General features: G+C 34.6%; 1 protein-coding gene across 1 annotated transcript; it reads right to left on the bottom strand.

Moving 5' to 3' along the window:
* Positions 1 to 323: 323 nt before the first annotated feature.
* LOC145665779 (uncharacterized) lies at positions 324 to 17,098 on the bottom strand. The gene is made up of 3 exons (XM_081732904.1): positions 16,883 to 17,098; positions 14,359 to 14,506; positions 324 to 1,201 (listed from the first exon to the last, which is right to left on the bottom strand). Exon 3 carries the CDS (start codon positions 1,170 to 1,172, stop codon positions 597 to 599), a length of 576 nt encoding a protein of 191 aa, XP_081589030.1. The 5' UTR covers positions 1,173 to 1,201; positions 14,359 to 14,506; positions 16,883 to 17,098; the 3' UTR covers positions 324 to 596.
* Positions 17,099 to 18,256: the final 1,158 nt, after the last annotated feature.

The raw sequence follows: 18,256 nt of genomic DNA, 5'->3' as shown, positions 1-18,256 counted from the left end.
ACGACGCCGTAGTCCGAGTAAACGCAGTTGTCAGGGAGCGAAGCTCCCAACTGCTCCAAATTCAGGAAACGTTAAGAGTAATTGAACGAAATTCACTCTTGATGCCAAGACTGATACATAAGAGGCGCGACACTATAGGCCGAGAAGCTAGTCTTCAACTATAATATGAAAATTTGGAAATTTAAGTCTTATTTAATAATAAAATAATGATTTTCCTTCAATTAGTGTCCCCATGTAAGTTGGAACAAGTCAGATTGAAATTTTCGTATGTTTAAAGCAAAAGGTATTTGGTTAGAATATAGATTTTAATTAAAAAACTCAAGTTTACATATCTAAATTAAAGTTTATTTATTAAATTTACAAAAAAAAATATATAATCTGTATTCAAATAACTTACAAAAGACTTACACAACATTTTCTTAATTTTGTTGAGTGTATAAACAGATTGTGACTATGGAAGCTTATGTAAAATTTACTCCATCGAGAGGCTATTCAAAAATAATGAGTAACATCTTAAAAATTGTTTTTGATAATGATTGAACAAATGCTGTACAGTAATAAATAGAAATGGTATTGAGAATAACCAAAGATATTTTTCATTGCGGAAGTTGTCTTTTGGTAATAGTAATAGAAAATTTGCGATCGTTAGGATTTTCCGCTTCGTTATCAGAGCTTCTTTTCCACTTGAAGGTGTTCTTCATATGAGCAGGGGGCACAAAAATATGTTCTGCGTAACCAATCACTGAAAGTTCACTCCATACCTGTCTCCTTTTCAGTTCGTACTGGAAATAATAAGCTTTTTGGTGTTTACCCAAGTACTGGACAAAGATATAACTGATCACATTTGAGTTATCCTCAATGCTGGGACAGATTTCACGGAATAAAAAAATCCCCCATTCTTTAACACTACAAATAGAAAAGTAATCATCATGTGGCTCCTTTGGAATTGTCACCTCCCAAGAGATTGAATCAGATTGTGACGATTTTTCACACTTGTTAGCTTTATGGACATTTACTAAGTGATCTATAAGGGTTTTCGGTTCAACAATGGTATTACAGTATTCTCCTGGACATCTAAAAGTTGGAAACTTCTTCTTTTTGGAATTCGGTTGTTTGCGTTGCTTAGGTTCTCTAGCTTCTCCGGGCTCCTGGTCTTCCACTTCCATCATCATTGTTCTTTTTTTATTTAAAGAATACAGTCCTATTAATAAAAATGAAGTAAAATATAAATTTCCTTTTTTGGTGATATAATAACTGTCTAAATAACATTAGTTACTTAAAAAGAAATTTTGTAAAGTAACATTTGTTACTACGAAATAGAGCTTGCAACTAATTACACTGAGTTAGGTAGTTCCATACGTAGCATCAATCACTAAACTAATTCCATGAAATTACTGGGAGGACGCCATTCTAAGGAACTGTTTTAATTTGATGCTAAGTACAGAAGACAGTTATGGTGCCTCAGCAATATAGATGTAACTTCAGATTAGCCAAATTTACACACTCTGTGGAAAGTTATTACCAACAAAGATTTGCAAGATATGCGACTTATTTTGTGTATTATTCCAGAAAAATATAAATATTTAGTTTCTTCAGTTATTAAATAGCTTTATTTTTAATAAAGGGAAGCGTCGTAAAGGGGAGGGCTCACCAGACAGAGTGGTTACTCAGCAGACTAGTCAATCACTGATAATATCTTCTTAATATTAAGGTACTGTACATTCGTGAAGTGTCCCCAAGGGATTTGTGCAAAGTTGATTCAAATCGAGAGTTCTCCACTGCCCAATGTATGTTGTACTAATTTTAGCGGCCCATACTGGTAATTTCCATATTTAAGAGCGTTCATATTGTAAGGATCCCCACGTTGCCGTACCAGGCAATAACCACGTGTGAGGCAATAACCACGTGTGAACTACATGTGTTGATAATAAACACAAACAAACAGTCGACGTTCCCGAAGAGGAGTCGATCACCATCGCCAACAGTCGGAAGGACGAGTACCCACGATGGAAGCCGACAAGACAGAATAAAAAGGACCTGCACACCTCGACCAACATCAATCTTTACGGATTGATCACAACACCTAAAACCCCTCTCACGACGCTTGGTCACCGAGAGGTACCTATCCTTATACCCACGACGCTTGGTCACCGGGTTCCTTTCCTCTTTCTCACGACGCACGGTCACCGAGAGAGAGATACCTAATCTACACCCCTCTCACGACGCTTGGTCACCGAGAGTACCTCACCTCAAAGCCCACGACGCTTGGTCACCGAGAGAGAGATACCTAATCTACACCCCTCTCACGACGCTTGGTCACCGAGAGTACCTCACCTCAAAGCCCACGACGCTTGGTCACCGGGCTCCCACCTAATCTTACCTAATATTAGTGGAATTTCTTATTATTTGTGTACATAGACTTTTTATAATAAAAGGTGAAGGGAAAAGTCCAAATCCCGAGTACATTTATTGCTCTACCCGAGAAATCTTTACAATATATATATATATATATATATATATATATATATATATATATATATATATATATATATATATATATATATATTATATATATATATATATATATATATATATATATATATATATAATATATATATATATATATATATATATATATATATATATATATATATATATATATATAATTCAATTGTAAACTACTATAACGCGCAAAAAATAACTTTTAATTTCTTTAGATGTAACTGGACATGAATGGATCAAGTACTGCTTTTCTGACACGTTACACATCCCAGCCACCATTTTGGATTCGGTACATTGGACTCAACTTTCAGTTTTGCAAATGGGAATAGGTGCAAATGATGCATAAAAAAATGTACAATTTTCTCGAAAATTCACTGGAGTAGCGAATTTTACCGTACCTTGTACTGTTTACAAGATATTGCATGTTAAATGTCAGACACTTCACGAATATTGGACGAAATAGAAAGTTGTTCGGGTTCCCATGCGTATTGTGCTAATTGCTGCAGACTATACAGAGGAATTATACATGCTTGTGAGACTTCATGAACCAATTCTGTAAGCACTAGTATACACGACAATAAGCACACTGGATGAATAAATCATTTGTGTCGTTGGGAGATTAACAACTCGAATTTTCATTTTGCCGGAGAACATTGTCGAGAGCATCAAAGAAATCACAAATAACGGGAATGCAGGTTCTTTCCAGGCATGCCTAATCATATTGTTGAATATTGGAGCACTGATCTCATTATGGATAAGTGCACGAAGCATTACGGATCTGGAGGTCTATATGAATGTGATCTATCACAACTCGCTCTCAAAATCGCTTGGCAAACCTTTTCCATTGACGGAAAAAGTATACATCTAAACTTGGCAAACCTTTTCCATTGAAGGACCACTGACGTATACAACTTGACGATCAGTATACAATAGATGAATAAATCCTTCCGAGCACTTCGCGAACAGGCATCGTAAAGCAACATCAGTTACGCTGGTGTTTTAGGTGTTGACACATGAAAACAAATTCTAACTGGAAAAATACAGCAGGTATAAACAAACTTTTTACAATATTGGTGTCATAATTCCTAATACATTTCTGTAAGTGATAGTTATTACTTCCATGTTATACTATAACACGCAAGTATTGCATTATGGTCAAAATGTCTAATGTATGGAAGATCCAAGATGGCGGCCGGGGTGTGTAACATGTGTGAGAGAAACAGTATTTGATCAAATTCATTTATTTTACATATGCCCACATGCATGTCCAGTTACATCTAGAGAAACTAAGAGTAATTTTGTGTGCGTTATAATAGTTTATAATTGAATTCCGGATACATGAAGGCTCATAAATATGGAAATTACTTATATGTGCCACTAAAATTAGTGCAACACACATTAGCCTGTGGAGAACTCTGCACCTGCATTAATTTTACACGAATCCTGAGGGATCACTTCACTAATGTACCTTGTTAGTGGAAATTATTGTGATTTGTTATCTAGTATATCTCCAATTCATATCAGGCAAACTTCGAAATAGGATTTTAAGTTGGAAAACAACCAATTTATTTCTCTGTATGTGTGCTCTTAGAATGATATATATATCTCAAGAATGATGGGAATGTGGATGAATTTCTATCGACTATTGTATATAATAGTTGATACTGTATTTCAGTTAAGAAGCTTTAGATCGGCAAGGGGATGCTTTGTGTAGTCACCCCATAGTGGCGAAATCGTAATTTAGCTCGAGATAAATCGCTTTCTAGCACCAAAACGATAGATAAAATAGACCCTATGGGCTGAACATAATCAGAATGGAAGAAAGAATAGCATGCACACTTTGTAATACAATGGACCCACGAGTTATGAATCCCTGTTCCGTAGCGCTGTTAGTAAATCAAAATGTTCCTATTCAAAATATTTTTTGACATTTTAAATTAGAATGAGAATCCTAGCTATATATAAAAATACATGAGCTGACAAATTATTGAGCACTTCTGTAGGGATACAATGATTAAATCTGGCAGGATTGTAGCTTTCAGGAACTAACCCACAGGAAAATTGCCAAAAGTAAATATTTTTAATTTTTAGAGGGTCTAAAGAGGGGATGAAGAATTTCCCTATGTTATTTAAATGGGTCTTTTTTTTTACCTATAATCTCATGTTTTAGGTACTTACAATTAGAAGAAAAACTTGAAATTTGTTATGCTTGTACGTTTCCATTAGCACTACCTAAGTAAATCAGTAAAAATGAAAAATCCAATTTTAGAGTGGTTTTACAGGGAACTGAAAAATCTTTCCCATGTTGTTTATATGGAATACATTTACATCCCCAAATTATCGAACACTTCCTGTAAGGCTACAATGATTCAATTTGCCATGATTGTAGCTTTTCTGGACAAACCCACAGGACAATTGCCAAAAGTGAATATTTTTAATTTTGGGGGGGGGGTCTAAAGGGGGATGAAGAAATTCCTATGCTATTTAAATGGGCGTTTCCTTGGGATACAAAATCTTATCTTTTAGATAGTTGAAATAGGAAAAGAAACGATAGAATTGTGGGTTCAAGAGGTGCGAGGCCGTAGGTCGAGCAAAGACAGTGTGTGGTGGCGAAGCCCCGGATGGGCAGATTCAGGAAATGTGAAGAGCAATTTCACGAAATTCACTGTTGATGCAAAGGCCGATAGATAAGAAATGCGAGGGTCTAGGGGCGGAGCCCCCAGCTTGCCAATATATATATATACATATATATTTAATCCGTTCGAGACAGAAATATGATATTGAATTATTTTATTTAAAACGTTTTTTTAGTGTTTTTCTGTGATGAAGAATATAGAATGGAGAAAACTTTATTCAATTTGAAGATAATAAGCAACATCAAATTAAGCAAAACAATATGAATGATAAAAATTTGCTAAAGAGAAAAACATAATTTTTGAACATAAAGCTCTATTAGATAATGTTTACGACTAACGTGTAAAAATATTGCTAGGTACGTTGAATTGTCGGTAGAAACGTGCATGTGCGACCGTATCTCGAAATATTGTTCAGAAGTTGAAGGAAAAATTGTTCATAAATCTTGTTGGTAAGCTGTGTTGTTCGCGAAGCGAGGGGTTCGTTTATTGTGTATTCACTGTATATAATTTTAATAAATGTGTTATTCTCCTTCAATATTCTATAACGGAAATGTTAAGATAGCAACCAGAGCCTAGAGCTGAATGACACTCACCAGGCTATGATCTATGCTAATTATGTAAAGCTGATAGGAAAGGAAAATGATATATGAATAAACAGAAATGCAGAGTTTTATAGACGCTTGCAGGGACGCGACTTTAGAAGTTAATGCGGAGAAAACTTAAATATTTTTCTAGATGGAAATTCGCTGTATTGTAATACAGCAACTTATGGATACATTAAAAATTAAATAATAATTTCAAGAAAGTAGTTACTTTCAAATATCTAGAATCAACATTAACAAAATAAAACCATATACACGAAGGAATCAAATATCACTGAAACCTGGGAATTCATGTTATTATTCAGTCCAATCTCTTTGTCTTTGCGAATCCTGCCGAAGAATTTGAAGCTCGAAATACATAAAGCTACAATTATGCATGCTGTGCTGTATGGTAGTGAAACATGACCACTTAGTTTGAGGAAAGAACGCAGAGTAAAAGTATTAGGGAATAAAATCCTGAGGTGAATATTCCACTCCAAGTGAGACGGGAGTGGAGAATGGCGGATAGCTTATAACGAGAAACTGCATAATTTATACCATTTACTTAACATTGTTAGGATCAAGTGGACGGGCATTTCAAGTAGCCTTTCATGTCAGACGTTTCTCGCATACAAAGAAGTCACTTACAACCACCAAGGTTTCTACACAGCTTGATTCGCACCAGGCCTAATCGCGAACGAAATCATTTTATGATTTTTCAGGCCGGAGGGATTGACGAGGGATTGAAAATGTATATATATTCTTGGCTGCGCTTTACAATTCCCTGTCATTATGCAACCCACATTACATATTTGTTATGCAGGCTTACATAAAAGGAGAAAATAAAGGTGTTGCTCCATATTTATTTATTTAATCATACTTTCAGATATTTTGCATAAATCTTGTTCTTTCTGTGCAATAAATCTGAGTACACAAGACACTTCATAATTCTCTTAATCCTGACAAGTGGACTGACACCACATTCGGAAAAACAATTCCATACTATCACGTGGCTGCCGATACTATCAGCCTCAATTTGCTCTCATTTATCCGCTGGACCCTGTGGTAGCTCTGAGAGATGGACCTCATATATGTAATTTAACTGTATTTTGGTCCTTTGCTTTCATTAATGTCTTCTTTATTAGTGAAGTAATTCGAAACCTCTTATCTTAGAATAACGAGAATTCATTCCGTTTGATATAAGCTAGTACCCACAAAGAGATTGTGGAAGTAGTTCAAGATCCCATTCGTTTCACATTTAATTCATTTTTGTAATTACACCTATAGCCACTATATGTTTTCGCATGTGGACAACATCGATTCCATAGGTTTTCTCTGGATTCATCAGTTTCCTCCCACATTCCCAATCCATCAATATATATTTCATAATAATTCACTTAGCTTAAAGGGCATAATCTGGCACATAAAGCTGGAAACTTAATTTCGCGTAATTTTACATAATTTCTCTACTATATAAAAGAACTCGTGACTGACGGACTGATTAAGCTTAATCAACGCCCAGGGGAAACCACTTAAGCTAGAATCTTGAAATTTGGACAAAGCATAGGATTTGTGATGTAATGTCCCAGGGAAAAAGGGTGGCAATTATTATCTTCAAATGTTCACATCTAAGAATCTCTGAATGTTGAAAACATGAAATTTAATATATGAACTTCTCATTTAAAATAATTAAGCAAATCTTTCATCATTTTTTTTTTTTGACATTTGCCTTTTTTTCCTTCCCTTCTAAGGGAAACATCAATAAACGCTTAAACAGGTCTTTAGTTATTTTAAACTAAAACCCTAACTCCAAATTTTCATGCTTCTAACTTTATTTGATTTCGAGATATGACCATCATATTTGAACAACTACAACCTCGACTCTTTTTTTCTTCCCACTTTTTTTCTTCCTTTGCAGTCGAAATATCCAGAAACGCTGCAACACGCAAAATCTAAATACTAAATCTCATTTATCTAACCTTAAAGGATTTCAAGGTATCTTCATCCTGTTACAACAATTGAAACTTAATCTTTTTTTACCCTTCCTTTATAGGGAAAATATCAGTGAAACTCGTGTCTAACTATTTTAAATAGGCAGCCCATAACACAAAATTTAATGTATCTACCCTTCAGGTGATTGATTTATTATGGCTGTTTATGTGATTACTTACAATCAATACTTACAGTAATATCATGCTTACATATTATTTTGACTAATTAATCGTATTTATGCTACTAACAGAATATACTGTAACTATGTGGGTGTTATTTATTTATTTATTTATTTTTAATACCAATTTTCTGTATAATTTACTGACAATGCAAGTCAGTAAATTACACAGAAAATATTATTGATAGCAGTGGCGTACGGATGGGTGGTTTCGATGTTTGTCTCTTGAGGAAGGTGATTATGGAAAAATAAACATATACGCTCTCTCTCTCTTTCTTTCTTTCTACACAACACAAATATATACATTGAAGAAGTTACAATGGCAAAACTTTGAGTTTTATCGCTTCAAACTAACGGAATAAAGAGCATTTAATAATTTAATTGTTGTATGTTACAGTTAGTACATTGATGACATTTCCTTTTTTTAAGTTTTAACTGAAAAGAACTTTCATTTTACTGGTGTGACTTCCCTCATGAGCCACCTCAGCTTGTTGCCGACATGACGAGAAACTTCATTACTCGAGTCGAGATGAAAAGTACCTTCTTACATTCGAGCCGAGATTAGAAACATAAAAATTCCCATTTAGTGATGAGAAATACGAGACCAAGACCAAGGCTCTCGTGGTTTTGGTTTTGCACTGGAGCCCTTGGCCTTGATCTTGCACACTCAGTCTTAAGCTAGGTTGCCACTTTACAAGAATCTTGTAGCTGTCATTAAAAAAATCTTGCAACCGCACAATATTTCTCCATGTAAACATTGTCTTGAAAGGGACAAACAACATTTTTTTTTCATCTTGCAAGGAGACAAATCTTGTGCAACTTCCTGGGTCCTTTTGTTTACTACCAGCTATCCCCCCCTCCCGCTGACATAAAGAAAAACGCAGTTTCACCACTTCCGAAACAAGGGATTCTTTCTGACGGGGAGGGAAAGCAGACTAAAATACACGTTTTTAATGAAGAGCTTCACTATTTGTCCACTAGAATGCAGTTCTGCATGGGTGAATATATCTTTCTTGCTTTCAGAAAGTTAAACAGTAAATAGAAAAGTCGGGTTACAAGATTTTTAATAACAGCTACAAGATTCTTGTAAAGTGGGAACCTAGCTTTAGTCTTGAGCTGGGTTGTCACTTTACAAGAACCTTGTAGCTGTCATAAAAATCTTGCAACCCTACAATATTTCTCCATGTAAGCATAGTCTTGAAAGAAACGTTTCTTCATCTTGCAAGAAGTCAAACCATGTGCAACTTTCTGGGTCGTATAGCTTGCTACCTGCTATCGGCTCTCCTGCTGACATAAAGAAAAAAAAAACGTTTCACCACTTCCGAAAGAATGGATTCTTTTGGACGGGGAGAAGAAGCGCACCAAAATACACGTTTTTAATGAGAAGCTTCACTATTTGTCCACTAGAGTGCAATTGTGCATGTGTGGAGATGTCTTTCTTACTTTCAGAAAGTTGTAATGTGTAAACAGAAAGATAGTGTTACAAGATTTTTTAAATGACAACTACAAGATTCTTGTAAAGTGACAACCCAGCTTTGTTCTTGGTCTTGCTTGCAAGAGTTTTAGAAGTCTTCGTTTTAAGATATCTTAAGCTTTTCAAAGGAGAATTTTACACTCTGGGTAAAAGAGATAATAAAAACAGAGATATCATTGTCCGTCTTAATGTGTCAATAGTAACAGAAATGTATTTTATAAATGTCATCTTGTACACCTTCATGTGAATATGATATGATAGTGTATTGTCTGTCAAACAAATAAATGGATGTCTCCCGCGGGATAGTATCTTGCCCCTTGCTGTTAGGAAAATAAAATACTACACATTACCCCATATCATTTCGCCAGTAGTTTCCTATTTTCTGATCAGTTCAAACAGTACTTCTGGACATCGTGGCAAAATATGTATTTGCTTTTTCGTGCATTATACGAAAAACACAGAGTGAACGCAATAAAAACGAAACAAGGAAAAAAATACAATGCGATGTAAAGTGCTTGGACACTCTCGAGAAATCACTCAATGTAGCGCTTTCCTTGCAAGCAGGTCTTGATGGTGTAATCGGTAACAGCGTGGGCTCAAGTTCATGTGGTTTTAAGATCGATTCCCCCTGAGGAAATTCTTCTTATTTTCTTTACAAGAATTTATTATTTTTTAAAAAAATTATCCAGTCATCCGAGAAAAGGAAATTGTGTAGAAACACAACATTTCACCTTTGTATCCACATTATCGCGAAGAAATATGATCATTTCTTGTAGTTCAAACCGTAGATAATAAGTTAGTGATTAATGTTTTTCAGCCTTTTTATAAACAATTTCCAGTGTGCTGTCGTCGGCAGAGTTCTACACTGTAGATTTTAAAGTCGCAAGTTTTTGAGGAAAACATTGTTCATCTATTATTATTATTATTATTATTATTATTATTATTATTATTATTATTATTATTATTATTATTATTATTATTATTATTACTATTACTATTACTATTACTATTATTATTATTATTATTATTATTATTATTATTATTATTATTATTATTATTATTATTATTATTATTATGAGAAAAGAAGGAAAGAAAAAGACACATACTCGAAGCTATTGATAGGAACAGAAGAGACTTTATGTCAGATTCTTTTTAGGTTTACATATGAACGTAATAATATTATTACACTTATGGATAGACAGATACAATTCTTATTTTATGAGAACAAGAAATGGAGTATAAGTATTTGTTAACTGGTAGCAGCAATGAATTTCGTTTCACTCTTCTTCTAGATAGGTTGAGTTGATTTTGAGTTTAACGTCCCTTTCAGCAGCAAGGCTATATGAGAGGGGACCTACTGATTAACGCGGAATGTGAAACACATGAGCTCCTGCCGGGAATCGAATCCGGACCTCTTTCTAGATAGGAAGGTGAGGTGACACCTTGAATATAATCGTTCTTGTGACTGGAGTTGTAAGTTCGATCACTATTTGTAATTTGTGTTATTTCTTTAATGCTTTATCAACGTTGCATGTAGTGTAAAATTTAATAGTAACTTGTTGGTGAAATCACGTGTAAAATTTGAAGACCGAGCTACTTGTATAAATTCGCACACAGATCGAGGTAACGAAGGTAGAGTAATGTGCGTATGTCTCTTGAACAAAGAAGTCAGTTTCTCTCTCTGGCCATCCTCCCTCGTAGAGCATTCTATAGCAAGGTTGTCTGAAAAACTTGTAGTCCACGGATCGATTCCCTAACAGAACCATTTATAATTCTTGAGCACAAGTATAAAAGGCAAAAAAATCAATGGAGATGCATGAAATTTAGAACTAATAAGTAAGACCGAACCAAAGGTATGGGTCATTACGTGATTTGTTTAAGAACAATAAAATGGGGGAAAGTTGTTTTGTCTGTGTCTAGGAATGGAGTATAAATAAAAGAAAAAAATACACTTCTGTCCAGAATTTTTGTCTTTCAAAATTACATAAATAGAAATAACTGTCTTTCTTATGATAGAAAATGTTAGATGTCTTCTTAGAAATATGCAAAAAAAGGAAACCACATATTTAAAAAAAAATCTGTAAAAAATAAGAAATAAAGAAGTTATCATTTAATGTTATGTATAATTTAATAAAGAAGTTTGTGTCATTTAATCACCGTGACTCGATAACTGATTGCGAGGGTGAATATAATGAATATTACTACAAAGTGTTACAAAGGTAGGGGCCGCAAGTGGCCAATTGGAAGCCGGTGTATGTAGCAGAGCAGCCTGAGGTGTTAAATGTAGTGTTGTCAACGGTTCGGCTCACGGCTGAGTCACCACCGAGCCGAACCGAGTCCATATCTCACACTACTGAGCTGGCTCGAGTCCCACAATCACGGTGTTTGTCCACCACAAAGTCCACACGACGCGATCTGCGATCCATCCCGGGACCCCAAGTACCGGAGATGAACACTCTACCACTGAGCCACCGCGCCCGAGAACTTCAATAAGTTGTTTTGTTAGTTTAGTTTTAGTTTACCTCGTGTCTTAGGCACACAACTATTTTTCGTGGGATTTAACAGAATCCGGCCATGTGCTATCGTAAGTGAATCAAATGATGGTCAACATAAAATTAGACACTGAATTTCTTACCTATTATAATTCATAGAATTGTGCTCCCTGATGTCTTCTACACACCGTTCTGGTTCATTATCATTCTCCTTGCTCAAGGTAAGTTTGAAAGAAAGACCAAAGACACATGGAGATTGCATCTGACTAACATTTACTCCAGTTTCTTGCTTTTATTAAGGAGGACTCGTGCCCAAACTCCATACACCTAGTGATAATGAAACTAGTCATGGCACAAGAAGGTTCTGGCAGCCACAAGCGAGCGATGGAAAATAAAATTACTTTTGAAATTGTGTTGCAATATTTTGCTGTGGAACGAATGTCTCAATGTAAACCTTCTGAATTTGAAGCCTTTACACTCATTTGTACCAAATAAACTTTTGTTTTCATTGTAAGTTTAGTGTAAGAATCTAAAAAGGGCAGTAAAGAGCAAGCAGGGAATGAATTTTCCAGAGTTGTATTAAGTTAAACATGAACCTTTAGAAAGTAATTATGTATGTTGTATAAATCGAAAAAAATTCTTCTACAGTTTAATGAGATTTGTATATTTTATATTTAGTTTTGGTTGATACAATACATTAAAGTTTAAATTCGCACTTCTTATGGCCAAGAAATTCAAGTGAAGGAAATAATGATTTTTTCCCCTTTCCTTCCATGTTCTAAACATTTTTCATGTAATACGGGTGCAAGACACTTGCGGGCACGATCTTGATCTTGGTGTTGAACCCCTAGGTCTTGGTCCTTTTCTTGCAGCAGGATTCCTGGTCTTCGTCTCGGTCTTTCATGCAAGACCAAGACCAAAACTCTTGTGTTCACCACTATTCGCGTTTCGTTTTCGACACCATACGAGACGAGAAATTTTTACTATTCTCATGCGGAACACTAGCAAGCCCAAGTGTTAGATCTCAGATTCTGTTCTAGTGTTACATGATCCATAGGCAAATATTTGAAAGTAGGGAAATGAGTGAAATAAATACATAAATAACAAAGAACAATATCTTAGGCGTTGCCTTATCAATGTCAGTGAAAGCAAATAAGTAGCAAAGAGTAACGCCTTTAATGCTAGCTAGCCCTGTCAATATGAGTGAAATAATTAAATAACGAGGACCAACTAGTGTTGGTAGGTTTCCTTAAGAAAATTTCCCTCCACTGACACAGAATTTTCTCTTCCCTTATAAAAATTTCCCTAGTTTGTTGAGTGTTCAATACCTGATAGAAGTTATGTGCTAATATTAATTCAGCTACAGTATATTAAAGGAAGTGCCAGATACATTTGTTTTATTTATTAGTATTTCCCATATGTTTTTTAAACAAAAAAGTAAAAATAAATACACCCAGCTAACAATGAGTACAAATTATGCTACTTTGAACATACACACATTGCTATTGTATTGGTTTATTTCTGAAAAAAACAAAGAAAAATGTGCGCATTTATATTGGCCAATCAGTCAGCACGAGCAGTTTCCTGGATTTTCAAGTTTTATCGAAAAATTCCCGTTTTCCCTTGTTGATAAATTTACGCATGAAATTTCCCTCCTCAAACTACGAACACTGGGAGCAACGTCTTGCCCCTGTCAATTCCTGGACCAACTGACATGTCCCTTCTCGCTTCAATGTCATCCTTGTTGTCACTAATCAGTTTAAGGATTAAAAAAAATGCTTCGACATTAATATCAGGCGTTTTCGATTATTTTTACACTACAGGTTAGACACTTTTAAAGTGTCTCATTTGTTTCAACATTGGAAGAACATTTTTAAAATATTCTTAATTATTTCATTCATTTTAATTTGCTAACTTTTGTTAGCTAAATTGTTAGCTGTTAGGAAAACATTTAGCTTTCACTTCTCTTAAGAGCAGGGGTAAAAGTGAGGGGGAACGCGGAGGGACGTCGTCCCCCCGCTTCAACAAAATATCCGTGGCGTCCCCCCAATTTCTATAAAATATCACAATGAGTAAAGATAGGCACGGGAGACGGTGGGATGTCATGCGTCCTCCTACCTTTTCAGATACTCTTTTACCCCTGCTTAAAAGTATCATGAATTTGGAACTATGCGTAAAAATTTTAATACTCCAACTTAAAATAAGTTTCAATTAATCAAGGAAGATTCGAATTTGATTTACTTGATTTAATCTGTGGATAAGAATATAGAGCTTTTCAGAGAGATGAATGAGCAAATATTTTAATAAAGATTTCGACAGACGCACAAATTAAATATATTACTAATTTTACATTACATCTGATTTGTTTGCCAGCAACTCTTATGAAGGGGAAGGTAAATTGGAAATAGGGATAAATATGTAAACGATTTAACGATAAACGTAACAATCAAAATAAAGTACCAATAATCATAATTATTCAGAGAAATATAAATTATGTACTTACCAAGAAATTTTTGAATCTCTAAGTATGTTCACACCTTCCAGCTAATTACGTTTAAGAGCACACACACAATTTCTTGCCCTGGATACATAATTATGTTTGTTGTTCATTATTTTGAATTTGTTTATTTTGTTATCAATTCCATTGTTATCTATGTAGAATAATGGGAATATTATTAGCATTTAGCAAAGCAAGAAATGTCCAAAGATGACACACTATCAATCAATATCAATCAATAGAACGTATTGAACTAAAGAAAATGATATACGTGAGTGTAAACTCTCATGCATAGTTTTCGACAAAATCAGGGAAACAAATTCCTTTGTAATTGTAAATCATGATGATTGGGGTGGAGCGAAAACATCAGATTTTCTAGTATCGAATTCTAGTAGGGCTCAAAAGATGCATATTCGCGTCCTTATCAATTGAAAAATAACGAAACATCACACTTTTGATCTTTAGTTCGCATAAACGGCCTAAAGTTTAAAAAATGATTTAAAAACACCAAAATTTACCTTTACGCCAGAAATATACACATTACTTTTTTTTTTTTTTATCATTTCTATAGCATCAAAGTACTATATTTTAGTTTGTGTGAGGTCATGTTTGTTAATAATTCGGTAATGTGAATGATTTTATATATACATTTTATTTTCATAATGATTTTGCTTCTCTTCGCCTATTTCTCAACTTTTTTTTTGATGAAATGGCCAAGAATTCACCACGAGGAGGTGGCTGCAGTTCGAGTTCCACCCACATCCTACCAATTAGGGTGTGCTAAATTATGTTGACTTAGTCAAGAACGTTGCATTAAATTCAGATTTTTTTTTAAAATCACATTTTGACATTGTGAGTCTTGAGAGCAAAGTTGCTCTAATGTAGCCATCTCTGTTTTCATGTCTGCATACTTTTCCTGCAGACTAATAAGTTTGATCTCTCTTTCAACCTCCTGAGTATGACATGGAAAATTAAAGAAGTCAAACTTATGAGAAGATTTGTTATGCATAAGTAATCGAGCACTGGAGGGGGAGACACCTTACAGTTTTCAATCTATCGGCTCACTGTAGTCCGTGGCATCAAAATTAATTTAAGGTACCATAAATGTTCTAACAGAGCAATTCAAACAGGGTAGTGTGCTCCATATATGGCTATAAGAGATCCTGGAACGACCATAATGCGTCGGTGACCCATCTTGTTGCCAACATTGAGGAAATTTCCCTTCTTCTTTCAATAAAAAGTGACATAACAGTGAAATCCTACGGTAAAGTTTTTTTTATCAAAATCTGCAACGGTTTGGAAGTTGTGAATGAATTTAGGATAGATTATGTTGTCATTTAGATTGAAATTTCGTTATGTATGGAACATTGTATGGACGGAAACTGACAGTCTCTTTACTTTTTTCTTGTAGGTAGAACGGGATGCTAAATCGAGAGGAAAGTATCAAAATTGTCCTTTTGGCTGGAGGACACAGTTCAGAAATAACAACCGTCTTTAAAGAGCGACATCCTAATCTCGAGCCGGTGACTAACAGTGATGTACGAAAATTAATCCGCAAATTCAGAGCAACGGGAAATGGTGATGATTTACCTCGACCAGGACGACCATGAAATGCAACTGATCCAGACACATCAACAGCTGTGTTGAGTGTATTGGCGAAAAGTCCTACAAAAGGTGTCCGACGTCTATCAAGTGAACATATGTTAGTTTCAAAAGTGTTCAATGAATCTTAAAAAGGGAAAAGTGGCACCCTTGAAAATTACAGTTGAAACAAAAACTGTCAAAGAATGATTCTGATAGACGAATGGAGTTTTGTGAGTAGCATTGGCCCATATAGCTCGTGATCCATAGTTTCCTCATAACATTGTTTTTAGTGATAAGGCAAATTTCTATGTAACAGGTGAGGTTAACAATCAAGTGTCCGGTACTGGGGTACTACAAATCTTAATTTAAGAGATACATCTAAAATGCAAGGTGGAGATAAGATAATGATGTGGAATATGGGGTGAAAAAATTTGGACCTGTTCTCATTGATGGAATCTTGTATGCTGTACAATATGGAGATATGCTTGAAAACACTGTTATGCCACTTTTGTTGAACGAGGAAGGGAGATTTCCTCAATATTGGCAAGAAGATGTTGCACCTCCACATTATGATCGTAATGTAATCGATGGCTCAATGAACACTTTCCCGGTTGCTGGATAGGTCGGCATGGACCAGTTGAGTGGCCAGCAAGGTTCCCAACCTAACTCCGTTGGATTTCTATCTTTGAGAGCACTTTAAAACTATTGTCTACCAGTGTAAAATTAATGACATTTTCCATGTGAAAAGGAGAATCATTACAACCTGTTAACAAATATAAGCGACTATGCTTTGCATAATGCAGAAGCACTTGATCGCAAAGTTAAGGATGTGCATAGAACAGAACGGTGGTCATGATGAAGATGTCATGTGATTGTAATTGTCTCATGTGTGTTAGCTCTTTTTTTCCTAGTTATTAAAGAATACGTAATGTGAGATATTACCAACCTTGTTTTTTACTTTATCCTTCAATTCGAAACTTCGCGCAGAATATTTCACAGCATTTCACACATAACACATCCTAAATCTATTAACAACTTGAAAACCGTTGCAGGTTTTGGAAAAATAACCTTATCGTTGGGTTTCTATAAACCAATGTAGACGTTATGCTTATTATATTCTTGTTTTGAAATAATTGACTTTTCTATTTATTTACTTTAAGTTGTAAGATAAAAATCTGTATTCTAATGTTTACGTTCAATTTTTTTTATTCCAAATTTTTCAAATGGCATTGAAGTTCAAGCTATTCATGCCAACTACAACTAACATTTCGTGACTGCACCGAAAGAAACATTCATTCAAGAATGTAGAAATTCAATTAAATTAATAACATTCAACGAAAACAAAGCATATTACGTAACGATAATCACTTTAACAAGAGGATACAAGTTGGGTTTATGCATGCCAAGAACAAATTGAATATTTAATAATAAGTTAGAAAATAAATATGCTAAAGTTAAGTATGCTAAAGACAGTGAATTACGTACAGCGTGCGCCAATGTAGTCGACAGGCAGCTACTCAGATACCTAGAAAGTAGCTAGACATATCTAAACCAACTTTAAACTTACCTAAAATTATAAGTTCCAAGATTATCCCAATATTACTATATTTTCACTTTCAGTTCACTTTCATGAAAGGAAGACGATTTATTAGAACGCTTTGATAACACCGTAAAATCTGGTGTAAAATTATTGTAAATGGTTTTCTTGAGGACAACACATGGCTTCAGGCTTCTCTGCCAGTTGGGTTTCGTGGATTAGGCATCCGACAAGTCATAGATTTGGCTATTCTTGCCTTCTTGGTATCATTCTATGGTTTCCGATGTCTAATTACAACGGTATGTTGTATTCTTTATTGTATACTTATATTTCTTTATTGTATACTTGTATTTTCTTCGAGCAATAGTTGGTTTACAAATAAGTACAAGCAAGTTTATTTTATAGAGGAAGAAAAAGAAGAAAATAATATAAGATTAATATAGGTATTTCAAATAAATAATTGAATGTGAATAGGTAACTAAGAACGACGAAAAGAAGGTTGTCATAGAAACAAACAAACACGATACAATGTAATGTGATATTCTCGCTGTTATGTTGTATGTGAGTTAATGTTTTTAAGAAGCATCTAAAAACAATAAAAAGATTTAACAAAGTAATTTAAAACCGGTCAATTTTATTATCTAACGAACCAGTGAGTGAATTTGTTACATAATAAAATCACTTCTCCAACAAGTTATAAGCTTCCATATCGATTCTGAAGTTAAAGAGTGCTCTTCTGTTTGATCACTGCTAGTTGGTTCAGAATTACCTGAATTTAGTACC

This window comes from Thermobia domestica, chromosome 12 (assembly GCF_964235325.1).
Source record: "Thermobia domestica chromosome 12, izTheDome1.hap1.1, whole genome shotgun sequence".
Taxonomy (NCBI): domain Eukaryota; kingdom Metazoa; phylum Arthropoda; class Insecta; order Zygentoma; family Lepismatidae; genus Thermobia; species Thermobia domestica.
The sequence above is the reverse complement of the archived record's forward strand: the minus strand, read 5'-3'. Positions and strand labels throughout refer to the sequence as shown.

Bases quoted from the DNA above. Each gene is read 5' to 3' on its own strand.
- LOC145665779 (XM_081732904.1), bottom strand. From the start codon at position 1,172: ATGATGATGGAAGTGGAAGACCAGGAGCCCGGAGAAGCTAGAGAACCT.